The sequence below is a fragment of the Amblyomma americanum genome, chromosome 11, assembly GCF_052857255.1.
Source record: "Amblyomma americanum isolate KBUSLIRL-KWMA chromosome 11, ASM5285725v1, whole genome shotgun sequence".
Lineage (NCBI taxonomy): Eukaryota > Metazoa > Arthropoda > Arachnida > Ixodida > Ixodidae > Amblyomma > Amblyomma americanum.
In genome coordinates, this window is record NC_135507.1 from 130342721 (window position 1) to 130369587 (window position 26867).

A 26867-nucleotide genomic window follows, 5' to 3' on the forward strand; every position below is an offset into this window, starting at 1 on the left:
CTGTAAAAGGTATTTTTACTTTCTTTGATGAGTCGCTTTAACTCTTGGCTCATACGACATATGGAGGTTTTTAATTCAGGGCTTGGGTATTGTGAGCATCTTTTTCGTTTCCTTTTGAGCTGTCGTTTTTTGTGAATAATGTCTCTATTAATCCAAGGATGCTTCCTTTTTGTTATTTTCGTGGTTTTAGGAATGAACATCTCAATTGCTTTCGCTGTCATGTTTGCAAAAAATTCCCACACCTTATCTGTGCCAAGTCCGTCTTGATAAAAACACATGAATTCATCAAACGAGATTTCAAGGTAGTCCAGTAATCCGACATCATCGGCAGCCGCAAAATTCAAAACAGTCTTTCTGCAAGATTTGTGACATATTTCGTGAGTCATATTGAGCGACATAATCACCATTTTATGGTCAGACAATCCTTCTTCAACATCACAACTCAGCAAAAACTCTAGTAGACCAGATGACAAAAAGACAAGGTCTAGTATCGAGGATGTTGTCGTACATACTCTCGTACTCTTTTCAACAATCTGAGTCAAACCATAGCAATAGGCGAGTTCGATCAGATGTTCACTGCTAGCTGTATCAACTCTGCCGGGAGAAAGCGACATCCAATCAATTCCTGGCAAATTAAAATCACCTGTCAGCATAATATTGTCACCAAAGTGTACATTTAGGTCCAGTAACCATTTTAGGTTATCAAGCACGTCTATGGTTGAATTGGGAGCTCTGTAGAAAGCACCCACTAAGACAGTACGACCATTCAGTCTGGTTTTAATCCATGCAGTTTCTAAATCATCAAACCCTTCTATAACTGAGAATACTATATTACTCTTAACCAGTATTGCAACACCGCCACCCCTCCTTTCACGGTCTTTTCATACTATGGAGTAGTTTGGGGGAGCAACTTCACAGTCTCTAATATCTTTATGTAGCCATGTCTCTGTGATTACCATAATATCGGGTTCATGTTCAAGGCATATACTTTCTATGGCGTCAACCTTGTTAAGCATGCTCCTAGCGTTCACATTTATAATTTTAAAGCAGACCGTCTTATGATTGTTTAGTCACTCATTGCTAGTGCTAGTGGCAACCTGGCATTTGAACCGCTGCTTGGTCTCCTCGTTCCATGCGTATAAGGTATTCTTGACTTTTAACTTATCAAAAATTAACTTAGCTTTCACGCCGTTCTTTCGTTCATCGGCACAGGAGTTCCAAAGATTTTTTCGTATTTCCACAACCCTTTTAGAAAAATCTTCATTTACACTAAATTGAGTGCCTTTTAGGTTGAAACAGTTACTCATTATTTTCATCTTATCCCTAAAGTCAGTAAGTTTAATAATAATCGGACGGTCTCTACCTGGTTCCCTCTTTCCAAGTCGGTGAATCCTTTCAATAGTGTCCACCCTTTGTTTCAGAATTTTATCAAAGATGTCATTGTTTACTTTCTGTAGTAGGTCCTCTTCACTCTCTGATTCCTCCTCCTTGACTCCGCGTACAATCAAGTTATTGCGCCGCGAGCGGTTTTCCAACTCATCAAGTTTTCTCGAAACTGTAGTCATTTCTATTTCACATCTTTCAGCAAAAGTTTCTAGTTTCGAAAGCCTATCCCGAGACTCGTCAAAGGTTTGTAGCTTTTGTTCTATAGCAGACAGCCTGGATTGCATGTCCAGAATTCTTGCTTCAGACGATGTTTGGTTTTCCTGTATTTCGCTTAATTTGCTGAGGATTTCAGTTTGAGAAGCAATTACTTGTTGAATCATTTCCATTGTATCCGGGCCAGGATTTTCCTCAACATCACCGGATAACTTCAGCAACAGGCCTACAATTGAGATACAATCACTAAAGCAAACCAGCAATGTGCGTGGACACGGCAACACGATCAAAAAAAGGCAGTTGCTACGGCAGCAATATTTTCGTCCACCAACCTGCACAAATAGTGGCACATCAGTTGACATTGTCACCACGGGGTTGCCGTGTCCACTGCTGATGGAAGGCGCAGGCGTTCCTTTTATAGGCAAAATCCGGGCTGGAAGTGTGGATGACGTCGCTGTGCTCGAAGAGGGTGCGCAGAAGGTAGTATCCACGTGCCACGACAGCAGCTCGCAGTGTGAAAAATGTACGCCCCCCGCGCACGGCAGTCGAAAGGCATCGGCAGAAGCTGGGTGACGATTGAAGCCGCTGTCTGCGCTTACTGCACGGCCCAAGGCGATGGAAAAGAATCCGGTAAGTACCTGCACAAATAGTGGCACATCAGTTGACATTGTCACCACGGGGTTGCCGTGTCCACTGCTGATGGAAGGCGCAGGCGTTCCTTTTAGAGGCAAAATCCGGGCTGGAAGTGTGGATGACGTCGCTGTGCTCGAAGAGGGTGCGCAGAAGGTAGTATCCACGTGCCACGACAGCAGCTCGCAGTGTGAAAAATGTACGCCCCCCGCGCACGGCAGTCGAAAGGCATCGGCAGAAGCTGGGTGACGATTGAAGCCGCTGTCTGCGCTTACTGCACGGCCCAAGGCGATGGAAAAGAATCCGGTAAGTACCTGCACAAATAGTGGCACATCAGTTGACATTGTCACCACGGGGTTGCCGTGTCCTCTCTTCCGAGCAGCAGAAAGTTCGCGTCGACCTTGAAAATAATGGCTACCCCCGTCAGATTCTAAACAATCAAGAACGCCGCTGTAAGGAACCTGCTCAGCCCCAGTTTGTTGGGCAACAGAAACGCGCGACTGTCCCGTATTCCCGGGGTACAAGTGAGGCTCTGGCGCGAATATTTGCCAAATACGGCGTTCGAATTGAGCACGTACCGTCCAGCAAGCTGAAACAGCAGCTGTGTCACGTGAAGGACCGCCTAGAGCGCACATGTTACCCCGGCGTTGTATACAAGATCCCATGCAAGGATTGCGATGGGAGAACGCCGCAATCTTGGACACGAAGAAACCTTTATCTTCACGATTACTTCTCGAATCATTTTACATACAGACGACCAAGAATGCTATCAACAGGACGAAAGGGAATCTCCCCGATATCTACGCCCACTCACTGTGCAGTCAAGTCCGCTTATAAGTAGCGGCCCATTCTGCCCATCCTACTTGTGAATAAGGGACCCGTACGGGTCTCGAAACGTCACGTGTTAAATATTTTTCTTTGGCGAGTGTATGTTTCTTATGCTTCCAATATGCTTCCCCCTCGCCAGACAGGATTCTGTCGAACCCTTGATTATGTTACCTTGTTTTATGTTATGCGCAAGCGTGTTGTTGCTCTACGATGGGGTGTGGTTTACTGTCGCATTTCATTCATTTCAGTTGTAAGTGTAGCAACCGTCCTGTCTTCGCCCTCCTACGTCCTGTCCATATGCTACGTTTTTGTTTATAATATGTCTGACTAACTGGCCCCTCAGTATACTCTGTAAATTAGTTACTGAAGCAGAAAACTGCAATATGAAGAACGACCATGTCATGGCCCCTTTAAGGACAACTTGCTTCAAGGACCTGTTCATGCAAATGCCCTCATTCGACGTGCTTTACAATGTTTGTCACGGCACTATCTTAAAGCTGTAAGTAAAATAATGTGCCACCTTGTATTTGAGAAATCAAGAAATACAAAAACCTTGATCCGGGCAAGTTTAAAAAACGAAGGTTGTGGAAATTAATCCTGACCTCAAATACCTGTTTTTCTTCTGGCTGCCTCTTGGAGCATTGCACCATGAAACAAGTTTCGTCATTGTCATTGTTTTCACTTTTGTTGCTAAAAGGAAAATTACACCTAGAGTGGTAAGTTATGATGAACTCTGAGAGGATATAAACAGCAAAGCTCCAATAAAAAGCTTTTTCTTCTTTTAAGATATCTTGCTCTAACTTCCACATAAAAAAAATGATGTCTTTTTGATCAACTAGAACGGCCGCGGTTCAGAGTAACTTCTTAAGAAAAAAGAAAACTGCGTTTTTCAGTAAAAAGAACCCGCTAGCATGAAGACATTGCGCAAGTGTAAACAATGCCGCAGTATTGCTTTGGCCTCCAACATTTCAGTCATAAACCCAACGTGCCCTCAAGGAGAAATCCTAGGAAGCATTTTTTCCGCCATATTTGGCATAAAAAACGAAACGCAGTTCTCAACACTGACAAAAAGGTGCAACTTTCACGAAACAAACTACACTGTAAAAAATAATACACCCTTAAAGGAGTTTTCCGGTGTCTCTAACTTGCACCCGGCCCAGAAGGGAGTCTTTGTGTTCTCATCCACCTTCCGCGCAGGGTATTTTGCGAAAGAACCAGCCCGAGAACGAAAAGAAGTGACCTAAAGGTGTTGGGGCGACTCACACACTATTACCGTCGAGCCATTGGCGTTTTAGCGCTTCTTACAGCCCTACACCCTTCAAAAAAATGCATGCAATGGGTTCATAATTTGTTCCCTCTTTATTTGCTTTTCTTAAGTGTTCATTGCATTTACCATTATAATGCTTACATAATGTAATATACCTGCATTACTGCAGCACTTCATAGCAGAAGACAAGCTGTGCGCCAACGAAAAACATTTATTGACGCAAATCACTATACTGCAGAAATGTGGAAAATTTTTAATATCAGAACAAACACGTAAACAAATCACAAGAAGCTTCGCCAATGAATTCCTTACTGCCATCCAAGGAACGGCTGCACCATGCCTGCTTTTATTTATTTATTTCTTTATTTATTTATTTATTGTACCCTCAGGGCCCGAAGGCATTACAGAGGGGAGTGGGAATACATAAAAATTCAGCCTAAACAGCAACAACAAGGAGGGAAAACAAAAATAAACCAGGAATACATAAAAAGTGAAAACACAGGAAGGCAATAAGATTAGAATGCAGTGCGGATATATTAAAACAGTGTGTAGACAGTAAAAAGGCAATTTTTATACAGTGATAAACGACACATACTCAGAAAGAAACATTAAGGACTTTACGAAATGCATTGTTATCGGAAATACCTGCGATGTCGTGGGGAAGGTGATTCCAGCTGACACAAGTTCGGGGTATGAATGAGTCATGAAAACATTTGGTGTGACAAGATGGGATTCCAACTTTATGACGGTGATCAACGCGTGCTGATATGTAACATGGTCTAGACAGTAACTTAGGATTGAGAAAGCTGTTGTGGTAAATTTTATGAAAGAGACACAATGAGGCTATTGATCTGCGGTGGGAAAGAAGTGGTAGGGACAAACTTGATTTCATGGCGGTTACACTGCTTGTTCGGTGATAATTAGAAAGAATGAAACGGCATGCGCGGTTCTGTACAGCTTCCAAATCTGAAACGAGTGAATCGATGCCAGGGCTCCAGACAGATGCAGCATATTCTAACTTCGACCGAACCAATGTTTTATAAAGTAATAATTTTATTGGAGTAGATGAACGTGAGAAATTTCTGCGAAGGTACCCAAGCATGCGATCAGCGTTATTTTTATGTATCCAACGTGAGTTTTCCAAGACAGGTTACAAGAAACGTAAACACCCAGATATTTATAACATGACACGGTTTCGAGAGACACGTTGTTAATGTGATAAGAAGAAGGGGCATTAGAGAGACGAGAAATGCGTACATGTTTACACTTATTATTGTTTAGTTGCATGTTTCAAGTAAAACACCAGTCAAGAACCTTGTTAATATCGGATTGAAGACAAGAGACATCATTACCATCTTGAATTTCGCGGTAAATAACACAATCATCGGCAAAAAGATTAATTGAAGAAGAAATGTTAGCCGGTAAGTCATTTATATAGATGAGAAAAAGGAGGGGCCCAAGAACTGACCCCTGAGGCACGCCGGAACGGAGAGGCAAAGAATGAGAGTTTATATTGTTCACTGTTACGAATTGTGAACGGTTAGAAAGAAAGCATTGTAGCCATGCAAGGACATTAGGGTCTATGTTAAGATTGCTTAATTTAAGAAAGAGAAGCTCATGTGAAACAGTGTCAAACGCTTTCGAGAAGTCCAAAAATATGCAATCTGCCTGAGACCCGTGGTCAAGGATGCATGAAGGTCATGTGTGAAACATATTAGCTGAGTTTCGCATGAAAAAGACTTACGAAAACCATGCTGGGCAATGCTGAAAAAGGAGTTAGATTCTAAAAAAGAGATGAGATGAGAATATATGACGTGTTCCATGATCTTGCACGGAATACTAGTGAGTGATATAGGTCTAAAGTTATCAGGAGAATGTTTACTTCCGGACTTATGCAGTGGAATCACCTTCCCAATTTTCCAATCATTGGGAATACAACCTGTTGCAAGAGACTGCTCAAACAATTTAGTAAGAATTATGGAACAATAGTACTTTGTATTAATTAAAAACTTCGAATTAATGTTGTCAACACCACAGGAAGAGGAAACCTTAAGATTTTCTATGATGCCCTGGATGCCTGACGCGTCGAATATAACTGGATCCATAGGAAGAGCATCAAAAACAGGGCACACGCGATGAACAAGAGAAACGTTGGTAGAAAATGCCGCAGCAAATATATTGTTTAGAACAGAAGCACATTCGTATGGAGGAAAGGCAACACCATCAGAAGAAGTAAGTAGTAATGTGGAAGGGCATTTCTTGTTAACTACATTCCAAAATTGTTTTGGATTATTGACCAGCATAGCAGGCAGTGTGTGGTTAAAAAATGTGTCCTTTGCGTTTTTTAGCGCACCTTTGTACTCTGCAGCTGCGGAAAAGTAGGCCTCCCATCATTGTTTAGAATTCAACAACTTCGCAGAGCGGAACAAGCGCTTCTTTTTATTGGAGAGTCTTTTTAAAACATTATTAAACCAAGGTGCTGATTCAATTGCAGTTACTCCTACCTCCTAATTTTTTCAGAGGAAACGATCAAAAATTCATGCCTGTGCATCACTATAAACCAGCTTGAGGAAGGCTTGGTCTGTGACACTAACTCCCAGGAATAGCTTGTACGCAAACATAAGGTGCATTATGCTCAACATCCATATTCTTGACAGTATGGCAGTTGTAGAGTGAACCGCAGTGGTGAGCCTGCTGAGTAGTAATTCTCCCTCGACAAACAGGTTCTCAGCTACCTAAGGATTTCCTTCGCACAACGGCATGCATGGTTCGAGTCTGCTTTCTACACAAAAACAGTACAACATTTCATATCAGTTTACATTTCTCAATGATCCTTATAAAATGCGAACATACTTCTCATTGATGATGTGCGATATTATGCGTGCTAACGATAACAGAGAGAATAAAATCTGCCCATGGGTCGAGCAAGCGCGAGCTGTCGATTATATGAGCTATCGATTATATTTCCTCAGAATTTTAAAACGTCGAAAGCGCGGAATGCATTCAATGTACAACACGTGTCTTGCTTGCTTCAAATCATATTTTATTCTCCAGAAAGTATCTGGATGGTCACCTGGGCTAAAAGCTGTACGGACAGCTTGACGAAGGCCCAGGAAACCATTACATGGCAGCAGCAGACAAAACGAAATAACAATGAACAATACAGTAGTGGTCGTCAAAAAATAAATAGAAAAGAAATTATACAGCGTATGCATGAGAGCAACACAGCAGAAATAAGATAACAGAATGTTTATCAATAATGAATGAATGCAAAAAAAAAAGAGTACAGTGATGACTGACATTTTCTCAGATGACATAAGAATAAATACAGATTACATTTTCACAAAGTATGTTCGCAGTTGTTTTGGACTAAATCCAGCAGTATCTTTATATACTGCCATATCCTGTCTGTGTTGCCGAAATACTCCATTAGACGAGTGTTCACACGCCGGCCTTCTTTCCCAGCATATAATGATCTGCATGACCAAGGGATTTTGTAAACCAAGTCACTGTCACATGCTGTGAATTTGTCTCCTTGCTTCTTCTTACACCGGGCTGTCTTTGAAGCACCTCTGCTGGGTGCGGTGCATACTAAGTTCACAGCACCCCGCCCGACCACTTTCTTTAGCGCGTGGCTGACACCGTGCACATATGGCATGACAGCTAACTTCCATTCTTCTTTCTGAAGCCTCGTTGGATTAGATCGGCAAATTTCATTACATTGAAGCCAAGGCGGCAGATGAGGTCTTCTGGGAAATAGCTTCATGTAACCGTGTCAGTTGGACACTGACACTTTCCTGCTGACGGTCAATACACAATCTATTTAGGGCAATTTTCAGTGCTCCTGTAGCCACAGCATTTTGTTCGATTGCGGAAGATAACACAAGCACATATGCGCCTCTCCGATGTACACTCATAGATCGATAAACAGAAACTGTACCTCTATAAGAGGGCAAATACGGGCTGGTTGGTACATGTTTTACGAATTGGAAAAACAGCGCAATCAAAGACGAGACACAAGAGAAGGGCTGGTGTTTTGTGCTTCTCTTGTGTCTCGTCTTTGATTGCGCTGTTTTTTCCAATTCGTAAAACTGTACCTCCACTGGCATTTCTTTCGTCAGCTCAACATTGGCAATAACATCGAAGTTCTTAAAGATGTCAACAATGTCCTTGTGTTGCTCTTGGTTAGCTTGTGGATTACTAGGCAGTCGCACACAAATCGGAAGGTCATTATCATATTCGTGCCACAAAAAGCTTCTATTAGTTGGCGATCATGACAGGCAGCTGAGCAGAAAGTCATTGAGAACTGGGGCAGCGCAGGAAGCGGTGCATACTCCTTGCCACTGAATGCACAGATCATCATTAAACTTTAGACAGGTAGAACTCAAATAGATGGTTAACAACTCCACGAATCCATCCGAATTAACTCCGCATTAGTTCTGGAATCGTACTGCTCACATGAAAACAATGTCTTCTCTTACCATCTCAAACAAGGTTGCATATGGCAGCATGTAAGTCCTTGATTACTGTAAAGTGATGTGTGTCGAACTAAGGAACGGAGGCAACTACATGGTGGCAAGAACAAGAAGCACCCGCAGGGTTTATTGGTACGCCTTTATATAGACGGTGGGGTGGGGCACCGGCACGACATGATAAGGCAGTCAGTGCGCTGTAACGATAAGGCAGATAGTGCACGCCTGTATACATCCCCTGAGGGGTAATGAAAACAAAGTTCAGGATACTTGATTAAATTCAGCATCGTAATGAAGTCGTTGCGGTGGCTTGACTGTACGAGCCGACCTTCTTGCCGATGTTGGATCAGGAGAAGGTGTTGACATGTGGCGAGCAGCACTTGCGGATGCTGCGCTGTTGACGGCGGGCTGTTGCTGGAGAGAGTGAGCATGGGATAGCGCTGTGGCAGCAGTCGTGATGTCTGGAGCAGTTGGGCCGGGGTCGACAGGTTCATGCTCGAGCGAATCACTATCGTCGTCACTAATGTCTGTTGCACACCTCTCACGGGTTTGCAGAAGATGTCTGTTGTTGAAACACTTCGGGAGCCGATGAATTGCCGAACGGCAATCGGAGATAACGATATCTTCCAAAGGGGGTAGCAAAAGTGCATATTTTGGACGTCATCTCGTCAAGTGGTATCTAGTGAAAACCAGAATTAGCGTCCAAACAGCTAAAATAGGCTGCGCCGGCCAATTCTCCTTCCATGTCTTCACGGTTTGGGAACTGGTAATGCTGCCTTTTTACGTGCTCGTTTAATTTTATTGGGTCCATGCAAACCCAAAGTTTGCCATCCTTTTTCTTGACCAAGACCAAGGGGCTCACCCAGTCTGTGGGGCCATCCTCTTTCACGATGATTCCCGCACGCTCCATTCTTTGCAGCTCTTCCTGAGTGGCTGTCGCAGGGACAGTGGAACCCGCCGGGCTTGTTGGGCGACTGGCACCGCAGACGGTTGCATGACCATGCTGTAGTGTGCCTACAGGCAGCCTAACCCCTGGAAGACATGTCTGAAATTCTTAATTGCTTCGTACTCCGAAGCACTTACAGTGGCCACCGTGCGCTGGACAAGTCCTAAGGCTTCGCTTGCATCCAGTTCAAGAATGGCATGACGGTCATTCTTTACGACGAAGAACTTCACGGTGGTGGAAGCGTTACCAATAGTTACTTCCTGTGCCGTCGTCCCGAAGTGAGTTATGACGCCTCCGGTGTAAGCTCGCAGCAGCGCACTTGTAGGCTTTAACTTTTCAGTCTCGCGAAGCTTGCGGTACACAGAGAACGGTAGCAGGCATTCCTGCGACCCGGTGTCTACTTTGAAAAAAACATTTCTTTCAGCAACTTTAGCTTCGACTACCTAGTCTTTGGTGCTTCCTTTGCAAGTTCCAACTTCTAGAATGTCAAAGTCATCGTCACTGCTGTCTTTGCTCACTTGGCTAACTTTAGACGTTCCTTGACAGCACAACGCGAAGTGGTGCAGCTTGCGACATTTATTACACCTTTTCCCATAGGCTGGGCACTGTCTGGGCCTGTGCCGTTGATTGCACTTATTCAGCGGTACTGCTTACTGCACTCATCACTACTTTTGCTTCGCGATGGTGGCGCGTGCCTTGTAACAGCATCGACGCGGTCGTCCGCAGCTTTCCAGACCACGTTTCGTTGAGCCAGACATCCTGCCACCTTGCACAGTTCTTCAGCTTTCTGCAATGTTAAAGACTTTTCTCGAAGCATTTTCTCGCGTAGCTTTGAATCATTCGTACCAAAGACGATCTGATCCCTGATCAATGAATCTCGCTGTTCTCCGAAATTGCATTGCGCGGTTTGATTTTTAAGGTCACGAGCGAACTTTTCATATGGTTCTCCCTCTGCCTGCTTCCTTGAGCGAAACACATAACATTCGTGAACTTCATTGCTCACCTCGGCACAGTAGGACTCGAACTTCCCCACGAGCGTTGCGTAGTCGTCCTTGCTTTCTGCTGCTTCGAACTTGAACGTGTTGAACACGTCGAGCGCTTCATCGCCGGCTATGCTTAGCAGGAGCGCGGCTTTTCCAGCTTCGCTTCGAGGTTGCTCCTTCGTTGTGGTTGTCTGCAGGAACAGGTCGAACTTCTGCTTGAAGCGTCTCCAATTTTCAGAGAGGTTGCCGGTCATTCGCAAGGGTGGCGGCGCCTTCAGAAGCTCCATCGTTGTCGTTCGATCCCACTTCTGACACCATGTAACGTGATGTGTGTCGAACTAAGGAACGGAGGCAACTACATGGTGGCAGGAACAAGAAGCACCCGCAGGGTTTATTGGTACGCCTTTATATAGATGATAGGGCGGGGCACCGGCACGACATGATAAGGCAGCCCGTGCGCTGTAACGATAAGGCAGATAGTGCACGCCTGATACAATACATTAAGTAGACACTTCTTCCGGACAGCGGTTCGAGAGGAATGCAGACATTTCTGGCTTCTTTGCCAGGAAAAAGGTCTTCCACGGCGAGCAAGGAGAGAAATTTTTGCAGATACAGCCCTTAGGGTTTCTGCCACGATTCTTGTTCAGAGACACCAAAAGGCCAGCTGTCCTTGTGTGTTTCTGCTGTAAAAAAGGCATAGGCCCCCACCTATCTTCACAGCCAGCCCTAGTTTGGTCAAGTTGTTGGCTTGACACAAGTTTACGGGCTTCGTTCTTCAATGTTTGGCACTTGACCGTCGTTTACAGCTTGCACAATTTCTTTGCAATGCCTTCATTTGTTTTCGCAGAATGTAGCCGAAATTAATATGCAACACGCCCAGCAAAAGTGCTTTAAAGAAAGCCCCGTGTAAGACGAAGCACAGAGAAAAATTCACAATTATCGAGAGTGGGTTAGGGTACAAGACCCCTCTGTCATGAGGAGCCTCATATGTTGGGAAATAAGGTCGGTGTGTCAACATACATCTAATGGAATATGTCGGTAACTCAGACAGAACATGTCAGCACGGTAGTAAGACAGTCGGACTTGAAGTGCATTCCACAATTTCGAAAATGTAAAATTCTGAGCAAATATAATCGATTGCACATGGGCGAGATAACCCAGACGTACATCATACATACATAATAATTGTTCAACCTGCGTAAGCACATCGTCAGTAATATTAACGAAAAAGGAAATTGACCATCTGGATAAATATACACAACAGATGTGACCAAATGACTATTCCATGACTTTCCTCCTCTTGAATTTGGATGAAGTTTCCAGTATTTATTTTAAGCAAAGCAATAAATTCCTCAGCTGTTAGTCAGCGTTGCATCTGTGTCTTGCTTGTGTCCTGTTACACAGCGGCTGTTTTGCCAATACTATAATACTCTGACACATTCTTAAGAGACGAAGTATAGATCTGGAAAACAACCGCAATGGGTTCCAAGCGGATGTTTCCTTTCTTCACTCACTCTTGAAGAAATAAATAGAAATAAACGTGTGCATTTGGAGATCACAAATGTTAGCTGTAGCATCACAATGTTCACAGCAAACAAGTCAGGCAAATTTTTTACTCCGTGAGATCTGGTTCCTTTTTTTTAAGGCATGCATGCACCATTTAGAGAACGAAAGTACAAACTAGATAAATAGAATAAATCATTCATAATAATAAAACAGCGCTAAGCAATGTGATAAACCAGTTTCTTAAAATGGCCCTGGGTCCACACTGGGCATGAGGAGATTGATGCCCAGACTCCAAAATGATTTTGAAGTGATTTAATTAAAGCATCTGGCTCGATGCCGCTTACGGGACAGAAGCTGGGCTCGTCGTCGCCGGGGCTGAGTCAGCGTGGTGTGGCACGGCTCGATGAATGGCTGGTTGTCTGCAGCGGCCGGGCTGGGAGTTCCTCGTGGCTGTGCTGCCCTCGTTCTCGGCTGGTCGTTGGATGAGCTGCCAGGCGTGGAGGCGCGTTGGCGAAGGTCGAACGTTAGCGACGGCTAGACCCCGGGCTCAGGTCAATGCGCAGCCCCAGTCTTCTGCCTCGCTCCGTCTCCGGCCCTCTCGTCCACTCGCCCCGATCGCTCTCCCCTTCCTCCCGTCAGCTTCCGCTTTTAAAGTCTTTGCTTCTTTATTCAGCCGTGGCCGCGCCTTTGTCCACTCCCCCGTGGCTCCCGAGGGGTGCACAATGACGGGGACACTCAAGCGTCGTTCGACAGGGCCGTCGGCGGTTACCATATATGGTCATGTTTCTCCGCCACAACCAAATATGGTCATGTCTCTCCGCTGCGACCCGACGCCAGGACGGCGCGGCCAACCGTCTCCAGGAAAAGTCAGTGACCGGCTCGCCGTGGCACCGGTGCATGTGCACGAATCGTCACATCCGCTCCTTCTTAAAAGGAATGTTCATTGAACATTAGGAATTCGTCATACACACACACGCGCACACACACACGCCGCGCTGTTCTTGCCAGTATCCCGCACAAGTCGCTCCTTTCTTCCCCACGAGCACCGAGCCAGAGCGGAGTTTCAGAACAATTCTTCACCGTAGATACCACTCGAGTGCACAATATAAGACCATAATTAACAGTATGTACAACATCTCAAACAAGAGAACGAACAAAAAATGAAACTAAACGAAGCGCACTTGTAATGTACAAAACAAGGAAATGTAGTCTTAGCGAGGTACCTCCCTGTCCACTACTCGGTTACGGAGGTAGTACCTAGCGGCTGGAATACGTCTGCCAGATTGGAATGCCTCCTCCTCGAGAAGGGCGCCTCCGAGCTGCGACTGCATGAAGTGTTCCAGTTCATCACATGGACTGAAATTTTTGTGCCGGCCGCTCTGACCGCTTTTCTGCAATGCAGGGTTATTTACAATGGCGGGCTCCGTGCGAAGGTTATCCTCCCCCTCCTGTTCCCTTGAGGCAGCCGTTTCAGAAAGAGGCGAGCATGTTGGTGCTTGCTTTAACCGGTTAGCATGGACCACAGCGGTTGAGGCCCCTGCGATCTCCCGAATCCGAAAATTAACCGGCGATAGCTGCTCTACTATGCGGTAAGGTCCTTTCCATTTGGGCGTTAACTTACGGGCAAGCCCTGCCTTGACCTGCACACACTCAAGGTATACGCGGTCTCCCACCCTGAAAGGAACCGCCCTAGCAATAGTGTCGAACCGCCTTTTTCTTTTGTCGGCTGCTTCCCGTAATGCTTCGGCTGTTACGTCATGGGCCACTTGCAATCGAGACGTCAGTTCGGCTCGATAATCATCTAGTGACCCGTATGGCACCCGTCTCTGTCCATCAACCACCGCATTCGGTGTGTCTGGGTCGCGACCGTACAAGAGGTAGAAAGGGGAGTCACCGTAGCTCTCGTGCACCGCCGTGTTGTAAGAAAAAACAGCAAACGGTATCCAGAGGTCCCAATCCTGTTGGTCTCGCGAAACATAATGGGATAACAGTTTGCTTGCTGTTTGATTAAGCCTCTCCACAGCACCGTTACAAGCCGGGTGGTAAGGGTGGTCTGTCTTTTGTCAATTCCCAGAAGGTTATACACATCTTTCATCAACCTCGACACAAAGTTTGACCCTTGATCCGTTACCAACTGCCGCGGAACACTGTGCCGCAGAACCACTGTTTCTACAAAGGCACGTGCCACAGTTTCTGCTTTTTGGTCGGGCATTGCTGTTATCTCAGCATACTTCGTTAGGTGGTCAACGCACACCAGTACATATTTGTTTCCTGTTGTCGTAGTCGGAAGTGGGCCTAGGATATCCATACCAACCCTCTCAAAAGGCGTCGAGACTTCCTCGAAATCCTGAAGGGGGGCCGGCCTGCGGTTTTTCGGAGTTTTTCTTTCCAGGCAAGAACGGCAGTTAGCGCAGTACTCTTTAACATCTGAACGCATGCCCTGCCAATAGTAGTAGCGCTCCCACCTCCTTTGCGTCTTCATTACTCCATAATGGCCCGCGTATGGGGCATCGTGAAAAGCCCTCAAGACGTGCGGCACCATTGACTTTGGTACCACCACTCTTTCCCACACCTGGCTAGCCTTCCTTCCTGACCGCGTAGGCCGGGTGCGCTTTCGTAGGGTTCCTTCGTTGTCAACAAACTAACAATTGTCGGGATCCCGGGCGATCCCCCCAGAAATGGCATGAAATGTTTTCTCTAGCCCTTTGTCCTTTCGCTGCTCGGTGTGGAGATCGTTTGTATCTATGGCCGGACAAAACTCATTCACGGTGCGTACCAGGTTAGCTCGACTTAATGCGTCCGCGTTAGTGTGCACCTTGCCTGGCTTGTGTTCTATCTCGAAATCGTATTCCTGAAGTTGCAGATTCCAGCGCGCGAGGCGCGAGCTCGGATCCTTCACGTTTAGAAGCCACTTAAGGGGTTGGCAGTCGGTCACTAGCCTGAATCTGTGGCCATAGAGGTAGAACCGAAAGTGCCGCACGGCCCAAACCACTGCAAGACACTCCCGCTCGGTGGCACTGTACCGCTGCTCGACTGGACTGAATTGCCCGCTCGCGAACGCGATAGGGTGCTCCTTGCCGTCAAAATTCTGAGACAGCACTGCACCCGCTGCAAACTTCGAGGCGTCAGTCGCTACAATGAAAGGCTGGCTGAAGTTTGGATATCCTAGCAAGGGAGCGGTTATTAATTTTTCCTTTAGTTCTTCGAACGCCACCTCTGCCTCCTCCGACCATACGAACTCTATGTTTTTTGCTGTTAGTGCAGTCAGTGGCTTTGCGATTCGAGCGAAATCTCGCACATGCCTTCGGTAGTATCCGACTAAGCCAAGAAACTCGCGAACGCCTCGAACTACAGTTGGTCTAGGGAAGTCGCGGACGCTACTTAACTTTCCCGCTTCAGGTTCTACGCCGTCTGCGGAAACGATATGTCCAAGGTATTTGACCTGCCGCTGTAGAAGTTGGCACTTTGAAGGTTTCAATTTTAAGCCAGCAGCTCGCAATCTGACCAGCACTTCCTCAATGGCCTCCAAGTGTTCGGCAAAGGTGCTGCTGTAAATTATTATATCGTCCATGTAGACGAAGCACCTCTTTCCCAGCAAACCGGCCAAGATTACGTCCGCAGTTCTCTGCCAGACTGCAGGGCTGCTAACAAGTCCCATCGGCATGCGTCTCCACTGAAAGTGGCCAGACGGGGCGTTAAATGCGGTTTTGACGACATCGTTTGGATCCATTTCGATCTGCCAGAACCCCGATGCGAGGTCGACAACTGTAAAATACTTGGCTGACCCAAGCTGCGCGAGGGTTTCTTGCACCTGTGGCAGCTGTTAGGGATCTATCCTTGTAATGGAATTCAATCGCCGGTAGTCTATTACCAGTCGAAATGAACCATCGGGTTTCTCAACTAAAAGTGCCGGTGCCCGCCACGGCGGCTTGGAATGCTCAACAATGCCTTTGTCGATTAGCTCTTGGACCTGCCTATCCATTTCCTCTCTTTGTGAGTAGGGAATTTTATAGGCCCGTTGGTACACTGGTGGCGAGTCGCCAGTCGTAATGCGGTGTTTAATCACTCCGCAATTTCCCAGGCCTAGCTTCGATGCAGCGAACACATCCGAGTAGCGCTGTAGGAGACCCTCAACTCTTCCTCGCTCTTTGCAGTCGATGTGAGAGAGGTCAAACTGCAGGTTCCCTTCTTTTCCTTTCCTTTCATTGACGAGGCACGTAGTGCAAATCGGGGTACCCTGCTCATCTACCTCAGCCGTGGAGAATGTAGCTATGTTTTTGTTTTTCGGCAGGTGAAGCTCTTGTTGCGAGTAGTTACATAAGCGGACGGGTACCCTTTTCTTTGAGTCAACCGTGACCAAACAGCCCGCCACACTCAGTCCTTTTGCGAGCCCCTCTATAGGTTCAACGACTCCTATGTGTCCCTCATCAATCTGAGCTGACATCGCTCCCACACAGATTATCTCTGACCGAGGCGGCACCACTGTTTCTCTCGTTGTCCTAACACTAACGCCCGCGTGTGTTAGCGAGCCCTGTTTCGCGCTCTGTTCCCCATAGTCCACTCGTGCAACGTACTCGGCCTCTCGATTTGCTAATGGGACCAAAGCCCCGCGACAGGAAAGGCAGTTCTGGCTTAATATGAGATCGATGCCATGCTGCCGTAACAGGTCCTGACCTACGAGGCCCGATATACCATCCGGCAACGACACAGCATCGGACCAAATGTAGCTGGGATCGTCAAAACTTTCGTTCCCGATTGTGAAGCGCAAAAGGTACAGTCCTCCCGTGCCGAGGTCAGCTCCTGTGATGCCCACGAATCTTACTTTCGGAGATTCTCGAGCCTCATGCACCTGCCTGTCTCCCTCCCTTGTCAGCAGATCAAAAAACTTTTGCTTAAGGAGCGTTATCCGGGAGCCAGTGTCAACCAACAGATTGCAAGTGACCCCGTTTACCACGAATTTGGCAATCGGGCAGGATTCTCCAAAAACGCTTACAATAGCACAGATATTACTGCTCCCCCCCCCCCCCCCCCCCAACCGGCTCGGCTGCGGGGGACTCTACGCGTTGTTTGGCACAATATATCTTTGTTCCATCCCCGTGTTGGTCGGCGCGCGCTGCTGCCCATTTGGCGTACCAGATTCGCGGTTTAGCTCGGGACAGTATCTGGCAACGTGTCCGTACCCTCTGCAAGCATAACAGCGAACCTGCCTCCTTTCACGGTTCCGGAAATTGCCCCTGTTATTTAACTGTAGGCCTTCCGCGAGGAGCGCCTCCAGCCGGTCTAGCCTATCGGTCAACTGAGTAACATTCGCGTCGGCGCTTGCACTTTTTGGCTCTGTTACAAGCCGCACCTTCTCCTCACTGGAGACAAGCAACTCATTACGCTCCTCGTCTACAGCTGCCTCTACCGCTCCTTCAAAAGTAGACGGCGCCTTAGACAGAACAAACCTGCGCACCGGATCCCTCAAGCCAGTGATGAACTGGGACGTCATCTGCTCCAGAAGCAGGTCTCTGGCGTGCTTTTGCTTCGAACTATCAGGCCCCGGTTCTCGCGCTAGGGTTTCGTTCCCAAGGAAGCGAAGGCGGGAGGCAAACGCGCGTGCGTCTTCCCCCGGCTTCTGCCGAGCGTCGAGGAACCGCCTGAGCTTTACGCTAGAAGGTTCCCTGTCAAAATATTTAAACTCTAGCTTTTTAAATTCAGCCAACGTGCCCGCCTTCCTGACTCCCTCATCTCTCCAGGCAAAATCATGTGCTGCCGCTGACATGCGAAATTTCGCCATTCCCAGCTGTTGTGCATCCGTTAACCCGCCCATTTTGCACACCTGCTCCAACATGTCAAAACATTCAACAATAGACGGCCCCTGACCGTCGCCAGTGAATCTCTCCACCATGTTTGCTAATGCAAGTACGCTTGCACCAAAGGCCTGTGCACTCGAGTGGGCTTCTTCCATATTAGACCAAATATAGTCAGTGCCTCAAGCTCCTCTCGGCGGGGGTGCAGTCCAGCTTTTTCCCAATGATTTAAGTGTGGACCCCACTTCTGACACCAATGTGATGAACCAGTTTCTTAAAATGGCCCTGGGTCCGCACTGGGCATGAGGAGATTGATGCACAGACTCCAAAATGATTTTGAAGTGATTTAATTAAAGCATCTGGCTCGATACCGCTTACGGGACAGAAGCTGGGCTCGTCGTCGCCGGGGCTGAGTCGGCGTGGTGTGGCACGGGCTCGATGAATGGCTGGTTGTCTGCAGCGGCCGGGCTGGGAGTTTCTCGTGGCTGTGCTGCCCTCGTTCTCGGCTGGTCGTTGGATGAGCTGCCAGGCGTGGAGGCGCGTTGGCGAAGGTCGAACGTTAGCGACGGCTAGACCCCGGGCTCAGGTCAATGCGCAGCCCCAGTCTTCTGCCTCGCTCCGTCTCCGGCCCTCTCGTCCACTCGCCCCGATCGCTCTTCCCCTTCCTCCCGTCAGCTTCCGCTTTTAAAGCCTTTGCTTCTTTCTTCAGCCGTGGCCGCGCCTTTGTCCACTCCCCCGTGGCTCTCGAGGTGTGCATAATGACGGGGACACTCAAGCGTCGTTCGGCAGGGCCGTCGACGGTTACCATATATGGTCATGTTTCTCCGCCATAACCAAATATGGTCATGTCTCTCCGCTGCGACCCGACGCCAGGATGGCGCGGCCAACCGTCTCCAGGAAAAGTCACTGACCGGCTCGCCGTGGCACCGGTGCATGTGCACGAATCGTCACAGCAACAAGAACCAAGAACAAAGGGAACACACACAACGGCGCTGATCTTACAACTAAATTTTATTTGAAGTAAGCACGTCAATTTATACATATACCAGAACTACGCACATGTGGATGGTCAAACACAGATGTACTTATTAATAATGCAAATAAAAATAACACCGCATCAAAGGCTCACGCAGTTAACACCGATAAGCTATACCCTGTGCAACAGGCTCAATTCCTTGGAGGTTAGGATTATTGAAGGCGTGCTGACGCAACTGCTTGTCTTTCTGGTGATATGGAAGGCCTCTGCTATTTCCCTTGTGTGCCGATCATTAAACACAAACAACACTTCCGTGTCGACAAAATACGGTGTGCATTTACACGTGAAGCAATGCTTGGCTAGGCTCGTTTCTTTTTTTCCTAAAGAATTGGTGTGCTCTATGAGGTGTACATTAATACATCGGCCGGACTGACCTATGTACGTAGAACCACATGACAACGGGATCTGCTAGACAATGGCAGTCCTACACGGGACATATTGATTGACATTGTTGATGTTACGCACTTTCCTCTTTATATGTCCTTCGCTTTTTATTTGTACTGCGGCTCCTACTTTGCATAGCTTATTAGGAGCTGAAAAAAAACATCAACTCCGTGCTTAGCCCCCCATTTTAAACCGCCGCGACAGGTTGTGAACATATGGCATGACAGTTTCTTTCTTTCCTTCTTTCTTTTTGACTAGACTGCAGATCTGAGGTGCGCTCAGAGGATATCAACGCTTTTAACACTTTATCTGCACTTGATACCGTAACCGACTCGGAGTATCCTGCTTCCCTGCACTTGCGTACTTGGGCTTGGAGACTGCTGCTCATTTGATGAAGAAAAGATTTATTTAATGCCATACTTGAACAACTAGTAACAATTCCAGCTTTTAGAAGTTTGAAATGGAATGACTTACAGTTCAGAAGGGCTTCTCGCTTCGGGGAATATTTCCAACACACATGTCCTGGTTCAAAAGTCAGTTTTAAATCAAGAAATTGCAAGCCATTTTGCTGGGGGACTTCATGCGTAAACTTCAGTCCCGAGCCATTTTGTGTAAAAACATCAAGAACTCGTGGCACATATTCAAGATTCAGGGCCCTTCCAAAAACCAGAAAATCATCCACGTAACGGAAAATGCTATGACTGTTCCGGCTAACTCACTAAACACTTTATCAACGCGGCTCAGAAAGGTATTGCTCACAATAGGGGCTACCCTGGCACCTAAGCAGACGCCAGACATTTTCAGAAGTATTTTGCCTTCCCACATAATATACTTGTTATTGGGGTAGAATGACAACAGTTCTAGAAAGGACGCGGTTGGAGTACCACAAGAATTCTGGAAGAGGCATTTATCGCTGCCTTCAGTGATACATTGCTGAACGTACTTCATTAGTTGAACATGTGGAATTGAATAGTCCAATCAATCACATCCACGCTAAAGCCGGAGAAAGGGCCGGGATTTTCGTCCCTGAGGAAGCTTGCAACAGTTTCCGAATGAAGACAACGATGAATGCCTCTTCCAGAATTCCTTTGGCATTCCAATCGCGTCCTTTCTAGAACTGTTGTCACTCTACCTCAATAACACGTATATTATGTGGGAAGGCAAAATACTTATGCAAAATTCTGGTGTCTGCATAGGTGCCAGTGTAGCCTCTATCCTGAGCAATATCTTTCTGAGCCGCGTTGATAGACAAGTGTCGAATGAATTAGCCGGAACAGTCATAGCATTTTCCGTTATGTGGATGATTCTATGCTTTTTGGAAGGCCCCTGGATCTTGAATATTTTTCACGAGTTCTACGTTTTTACACAAAATGGCTCGTGACTGAAGATTAGGCATGAAGTCCCTCTGCAAAATGGCTTCCAATTTCTAGATTTAAAACTGGCTTTTGAACCAGACCATGTGTGTTGGCAGTATTCCCCCCGAAGCGAGAAGCCCCTACTGAACAGTAAGTCGTTCCATTCCAAACTTGTAAAAGCTGGAATTGTTGCTAGTTGTTTAAGTAGCAGTAAATAAATCTTGTCTTCATCAAATGAGCAGCAGTCCCCTAGCCCAGGATACCCAGACTCGGTTACTGTATAGTTCTCATAAATTATTAAAAGCGTTGAAGTCATCTGAGCTCACCTCAGATGTGCAGTCTAGTCAAAAATAAAGAAACAAAGTGACTGTCATGCTATATGTTCAAAACCTGTCGCACCGGTTTAAAAATGTGGGAGCTATGTACGGAGTTTATGTCCTTTCTTCAGCTCCTAATCAACTATGTAAGGTAGGAGCTGCAGCACAAAGAAAAAACGAAGGACATAGAAAGAGGAAAGTGTGTAACATCAACCATGTCAATGAATACGTCCCGTGCAGGACTTGCATTGTCTACCAGATCCCGTTGTCATGGGGTTCTACGTATATAGGTGAAGCCGCCGCGGTGGCTGAGTGGTAACGGCGCTCGGCTGCTGGCCCGAAAGACGCGGGTTCGATACCGGCCGCGGCGGTCGAATTTCGATGGAGGCGAAATTCTAGAGGCCCCTCTACTGTGCGATGTCAGTGCATGTTAAAGAACCCCAGTTGGTCCAAATTTCCGCAGCCCTTCACTATGGCGTCTCTCATAGCCTGTGTCGCTTTGGGACGTTAAACCCCAATAACCATAAACCGTATATAGAGGTCAGTCCGGCCAGTGTATTAATGTACGCCTCATGGAGCACGCCAATTCCTTGGGAAAAAAAGAGACGAGTCTAGCCAAGCATTGCTTCACGTGTAAGTGCACACCGTATTCCGTCGACACGGAAGTGTTGTTTGTGCACAATGATCGGCGCACAAGGCATATAGCGGAGGCCTTCTATATCATCAGAAAGACAAGGAGTTGCGTCAGTACGCCTTCAGTAAGCCTAACCAAGGAAAAGGAGCAGCGCAAAAGCATGCAACCACACAAGAAGAAAGGACAGGACAAGCGCTGACTAAAAACTGAATTTTATTGAAGGAAGGCACGCCGTAAATAAGGTGAGCAACAGTGGTGAAAAGGAGGAGAGCGAACAATCTAGAAAGATACCGCAAGCCGAAACAAGCATCAAGACATGAAAAAATCAAACCTTGGCTGCTTCTAAAAAGTGTACCTCTTCTGCAAAAAAGTGATAATGAGGGAGTGCTTATGCAAGTGTCGCCATATCTCTCAATATAGTAAGCTTCCAGGCTAACACGCGCAGTCCTGTCGGCACTCTTACCTAGAATCCTAGTCTCAGCCAAACGAGCCACGCATCCTCTGCACTTATTTACGTGCGCATCCAAATGTGCGTACTTATCTTTTAACTGACTTCAATTACGGGCATGTTCCCTCAATCGTTCGTTGATGCAACGGCCGGTTTCGCCTACATAAACCTTTCCACACGTCATGGGAATGGCATAAATCACGCCTGTTGAGCACTTGACAAACGGGGTGCCATGTCTTATCTGGCATCCTCTTTTTTTTGGAGTCGCAAATACGTTGGCATAACTCTGCACTTATTTACGTGCGCATCCAAATGTGCGTACTTATCTTTTAACTGACTTCAATTACGGGCATGTTCCCTCAATCGTTCGTTGATGCAACGGCCGGTTTCGCCTACATAAACCTTTCCACACGTCATGGGAATGGCATAAATCACGCCTGTTGAGCACTTGACAAACGGGGTGCCATGTCTTATCTGGCATCCTCTTTTTTTTGGAGTCGCAAATACGTTGGCATAACTTTCCCAGCTAGTTGGGCGCCGAAAATACAACGGACACACCATGCCTGTCGGCCACTTTCTTGATGCTGTGCGAAGTCTTGTGCAGCTATGGCTCAACCGCCGGTTTATCGGCCTTCCGACGGTCATCATTCATTTTTCTTGTTCTAGCCTTCAATTTCTGAAGCAGGGTCTCCGCCACAGTAATAAAGACCGAAGGGGGGAAACCCGCCGCCAACAGTCGGAAAATCTGATTCTAAAAGGTCGTTTGCATCTGATGCGTGCACGATTTTTGAGACAGGATTGCATACAGTGCGACGCAATGACTTTTTAAAATCTTCGAGTGTGCCGAATCATAAGGCAGCAAATTATATTTTGCACGAGGTTAATTGCCCCCGCAGACGTGTCTTTTAGAGAACGTTAGTTTCCAATCTAAAAGCTGTAAAACAGCTGCGTCAGGAAGTTCATGAATAAATTTTAGCCTGAGTCCATGTTTGTTAAAAGCGTCTAACTTTCTCTGAAAGACACGTCTGCTGGGGCTATTGTGCAAAAAAGGATTTGCTGCCTTATGATTCGGCACAATCGAAGATTGTAAAAAGAGCCATTACGGCGCACGGTATGAAAACCTGTCTCAAAAAATCGTGGACGCATCCAATGCAATCGAGCTTTCAGAATCAGATTTGCCGAATTTTGGCGGCGATTTTTCCCCTTCGGTCTTGATTACTGTTGCGCAAACCCTGCTTCACAAATTGAAGGCTGGAACAGGACGAATGGGTGATGACCGTCTCCTCGCCGGGGGGCGCCTCCAACTTGCAGGCGTTGGTAAGTGGCGACACCACGAGTTCCCGAGCATCCGCAGAGACATCCCCGCAGCGGGATGATAGGAAATGGTGCATCACCACAGACCCGAGCACCCGCGCTTTGCCGTGCGTGGCATCGCCGTGTTCGGGGAAAAGGGGATCCTGGTGGTTGAACCGATACCGAGCGTTTGGACCTTTAAAGCCCCTCGGCGGAGGCGAGACACCACTTTGGCCCCAGCTTTCTGTAGACGGCACCTCCGGCCTGACCCGACCGGGGGAAATCGGCGGTCGCCTTTTACTGTCCTCCACACCATCTTTTACTTTCCTATCGTCTTTCTCTTAACTTTCCTGCCTCCTCCTCTCTTCTTGTTTTTTCTTGCATATTTCATAGGTGGCTAGGTTTGACCTTGTTTGGCGAACTACCCCTGGGTTTCGTCAGACCTGGTTATAGTTGAGGTGTATAGCTGGCGTGGGCAGGACTTGCTTGCAAGCTCTTGTCCTGCCCCCTAGTTGGGCTCCATGGTGGGTGGCTAGCACTGCGACCGAACTACAAAAAATATTTGATGGCTCATTTCTCACTTTCAGCTGATCGCCCTCCAAAGAGAGGGCGCACTGAAGTGACTGCTCAATTCTGTGGCAGCAACACAAATTTCCCGCGCTACCATGCAGTACATAGCGAAGACACTGAAAAAAAACCGCTCGACTTGTGTCAACTTTCCTTGTTTCGAGAACCCTAACTTACGCCATAGGGCAAGGTTACAAAATCAAAAAGTTAGCTGGTGGAGACCTGCTTGTGGAAATTCTGTACAAGCATCAGTACGAGAAACTCTAGATGTTACATCATTCAGAGAACCTCCTCTAACAATCAGCCCACACAAATCACTCAACACTGTTCGTGGAGTAATTTCCGATGATGACCTGAAATACCTAACTGAGACTGAAATACTGAAGTATTGAAGGACCAAAATATTACCAATGTCTATAGGATCAAAATAAGACGCGACAACACGGAAACACCAACGAAACACATTGTCCTCACGTTTGCATCTAGTATACTTCCCGATTTAGTGGAAGTAGGTTATACCAAGCTAAAGCTCAGACCATACATGCCCAATCCACGCCGATGCTACAAATGCCAGAGGTACCGCCACGGCTCGGAGAGCTGCTGGGGCAAATAGACCTGCGCCAAATGTGCTTCCGAGGACCATTCCGATGAAAACTGTAATGTTGAACCCCACCTTTGCGCAAACAGTGAGGACAGTCATCCGGCTTACTCACGATCATGCCCAGCCTGGAAAAAAGAAAAGAAAATAGTAACACTAACAATCAAAGAAAAGATATCATTCAGAGAAGCGCGGAAACGACTCTCGTTGGGGCAAAACCCAACCTACTCTGCTGTGGAGCAACAGGGCACAGCACCACAGCGGCCTTCGGCTCCTGCAGAGTTCAGTTCACACAGCTTCCTTCTCAACCTGACAAAGTGCCTATTGTCTTGATCCGTTTTGCCAACCAATCCACAAAAGAAGACTGGATTTCAAAGCATAATGAATTCGAAGATGACATTCGATTCTTTGATAAGTTGACTGCTTCCAGCAAGAATTTACTCTGGCTCGCCAAAATGAAAGCTAAGGAAATGAAACACGCCTTCGTCTGGTCTAAGGAATGGAAGATTTATGTTCGAAAGCAACCAGGAGCCGGAGCAATAAGAATCGCTTGCGACGAAGACATTGATAAGATTGTTTTAGTGCTGTAGCTGTGAGACTGCGCAGTAAGTACACCTGCTCAACAATGGCGTATTTTACTCTCGAGATATTCACTGACATTCTAAAAAATTGTGCTTGTAATCCTCGCAAAACACCATCTCTATACAACTTGAACTGTCAGAGCCTAAAAAATAAATCGGAGGAAGTAGAAGCTGAATTACTTAAACTTAACTTTAATTTTGACTTTATTGCTTTCACTGAAACTTGGTTTAGCTCATGTGCAGATGTTACAGAGTTTGCTCGTTACAAACCTATTTCAGTATTCCGAGACGGAAAGCGTGGTGGTGGTGTATCTTTATATGTCCTAAATCGTTTGTCCTTTGATATATTGTCGAATTATTCACTGGTTTGTACTGACATTGAAACTGTCTGCATTGCTTCTCCAAGAGTCACTATAATGTCTGTGTATCGCCCCCCTCAAGGTAATTCAGTCAACTTTTTTCAGTTCATTGATTCGTTTCTGAAATTTTCAAACATAAACAAGCTGCGTGCCATTGTGTTAGATGACTTCAATATTAACTTTTTGGAGGACAACCCTTTGAAGATCAGTTTAAATGAAATAATGTCTCATCGTTGTGACAATGTTATTGAATTGCCTACTCGTATATCATTACACACTGAGACATTAATTGACTTGTGTTTTACTAATTTCCCACCTGACAGCTGCATATCAGGTGTTTTTTCTTCTGGGATTAGTGATCACTTGCCTTTATTCTCACTTTTTCCTGAGACGGGGTAATCGAATGCTTCGGCACGTGCGCGGAGAATTATGATGATAAGAACGTCTCCAGATTTTGTTACTTGATGTCTACAATTAATTGGGTAGATGTATATCATGAAGATGACTCGTCCCGAGCCTATGATATATTTATTCAGAAACTGCTTCAATGTTACGACGCTGCGTTCCCAACCCAAACTATAAAAAAACACAGAAAGGCTAGAAAAGCGTGGGTGACCGGCGCGCTTTTGAAACAAATAAAGCAAAAGAATAAAATATTTTCTCATTTTTGGAAACACGGTGCCCGGATGATTTAATTAAGTTTAAGAAGTTTCGTAACAAATTAAATTCAGATTTAAAGAAAGGTAAATCTCTTTTCCATATTAATATGCTCTCGTCTATCTTGCACAACCCTAAAGTACTTTGGCAAGGTATTAATGCCATCATAGGGAACAATAAAAATGATCTTCCATCTGAGCTAAAAATCAATGGGGTGAATTATGCCGGTATGCCACTTGCAAATAAACTCAACGAACATTTTTTAGCTGCCGGAGTATACCAGTCTTCAGTTAGCTGCCATTTAGCTCGGACTGTAGACACTTATTTGCCCTCCTGCAGCACTGATTCTATATTTCTGTCCCCCAATTCAGCGGATGAAGTTGTTTCTATCATTAATGCTTTTAGAAACACGTGCTCACCTGGAGACGACGAAGTAGCTCTTTTTGCTATCAAATGTGCAGTTAATCATATCGCTGGTCCCCTTACGTATATTTGTAATAGAATGCTGCTCTCTGGTGTATTGCCTAACAAATTAAAAGTCGCACTTGTTGCCGTGATATTCAAAGGTGGCAACAAATATGACCCGAACAATTATCGTCCCATTTCGGTATTGCC

At 46.3% G+C, this 26867-nt stretch overlaps 2 protein-coding genes across 2 annotated transcripts in view; both read right to left on the bottom strand.

Annotated features, from left to right (window-relative positions):
- Positions 1–26867, bottom strand: part of LOC144109893 (uncharacterized) — a 651790-nt gene that overhangs the window by 70301 nt on the left and 554622 nt on the right. The gene's annotated exons all lie outside the window — the stretch shown is intronic.
- LOC144110349 (uncharacterized) lies at positions 903–2586 on the bottom strand. The gene has a single exon (XM_077643202.1). The coding sequence runs from the start codon at positions 2571–2573 to the stop codon at positions 1071–1073; it is 1503 nt and encodes a 500-aa protein (XP_077499328.1). The 5' UTR covers positions 2574–2586; the 3' UTR covers positions 903–1070.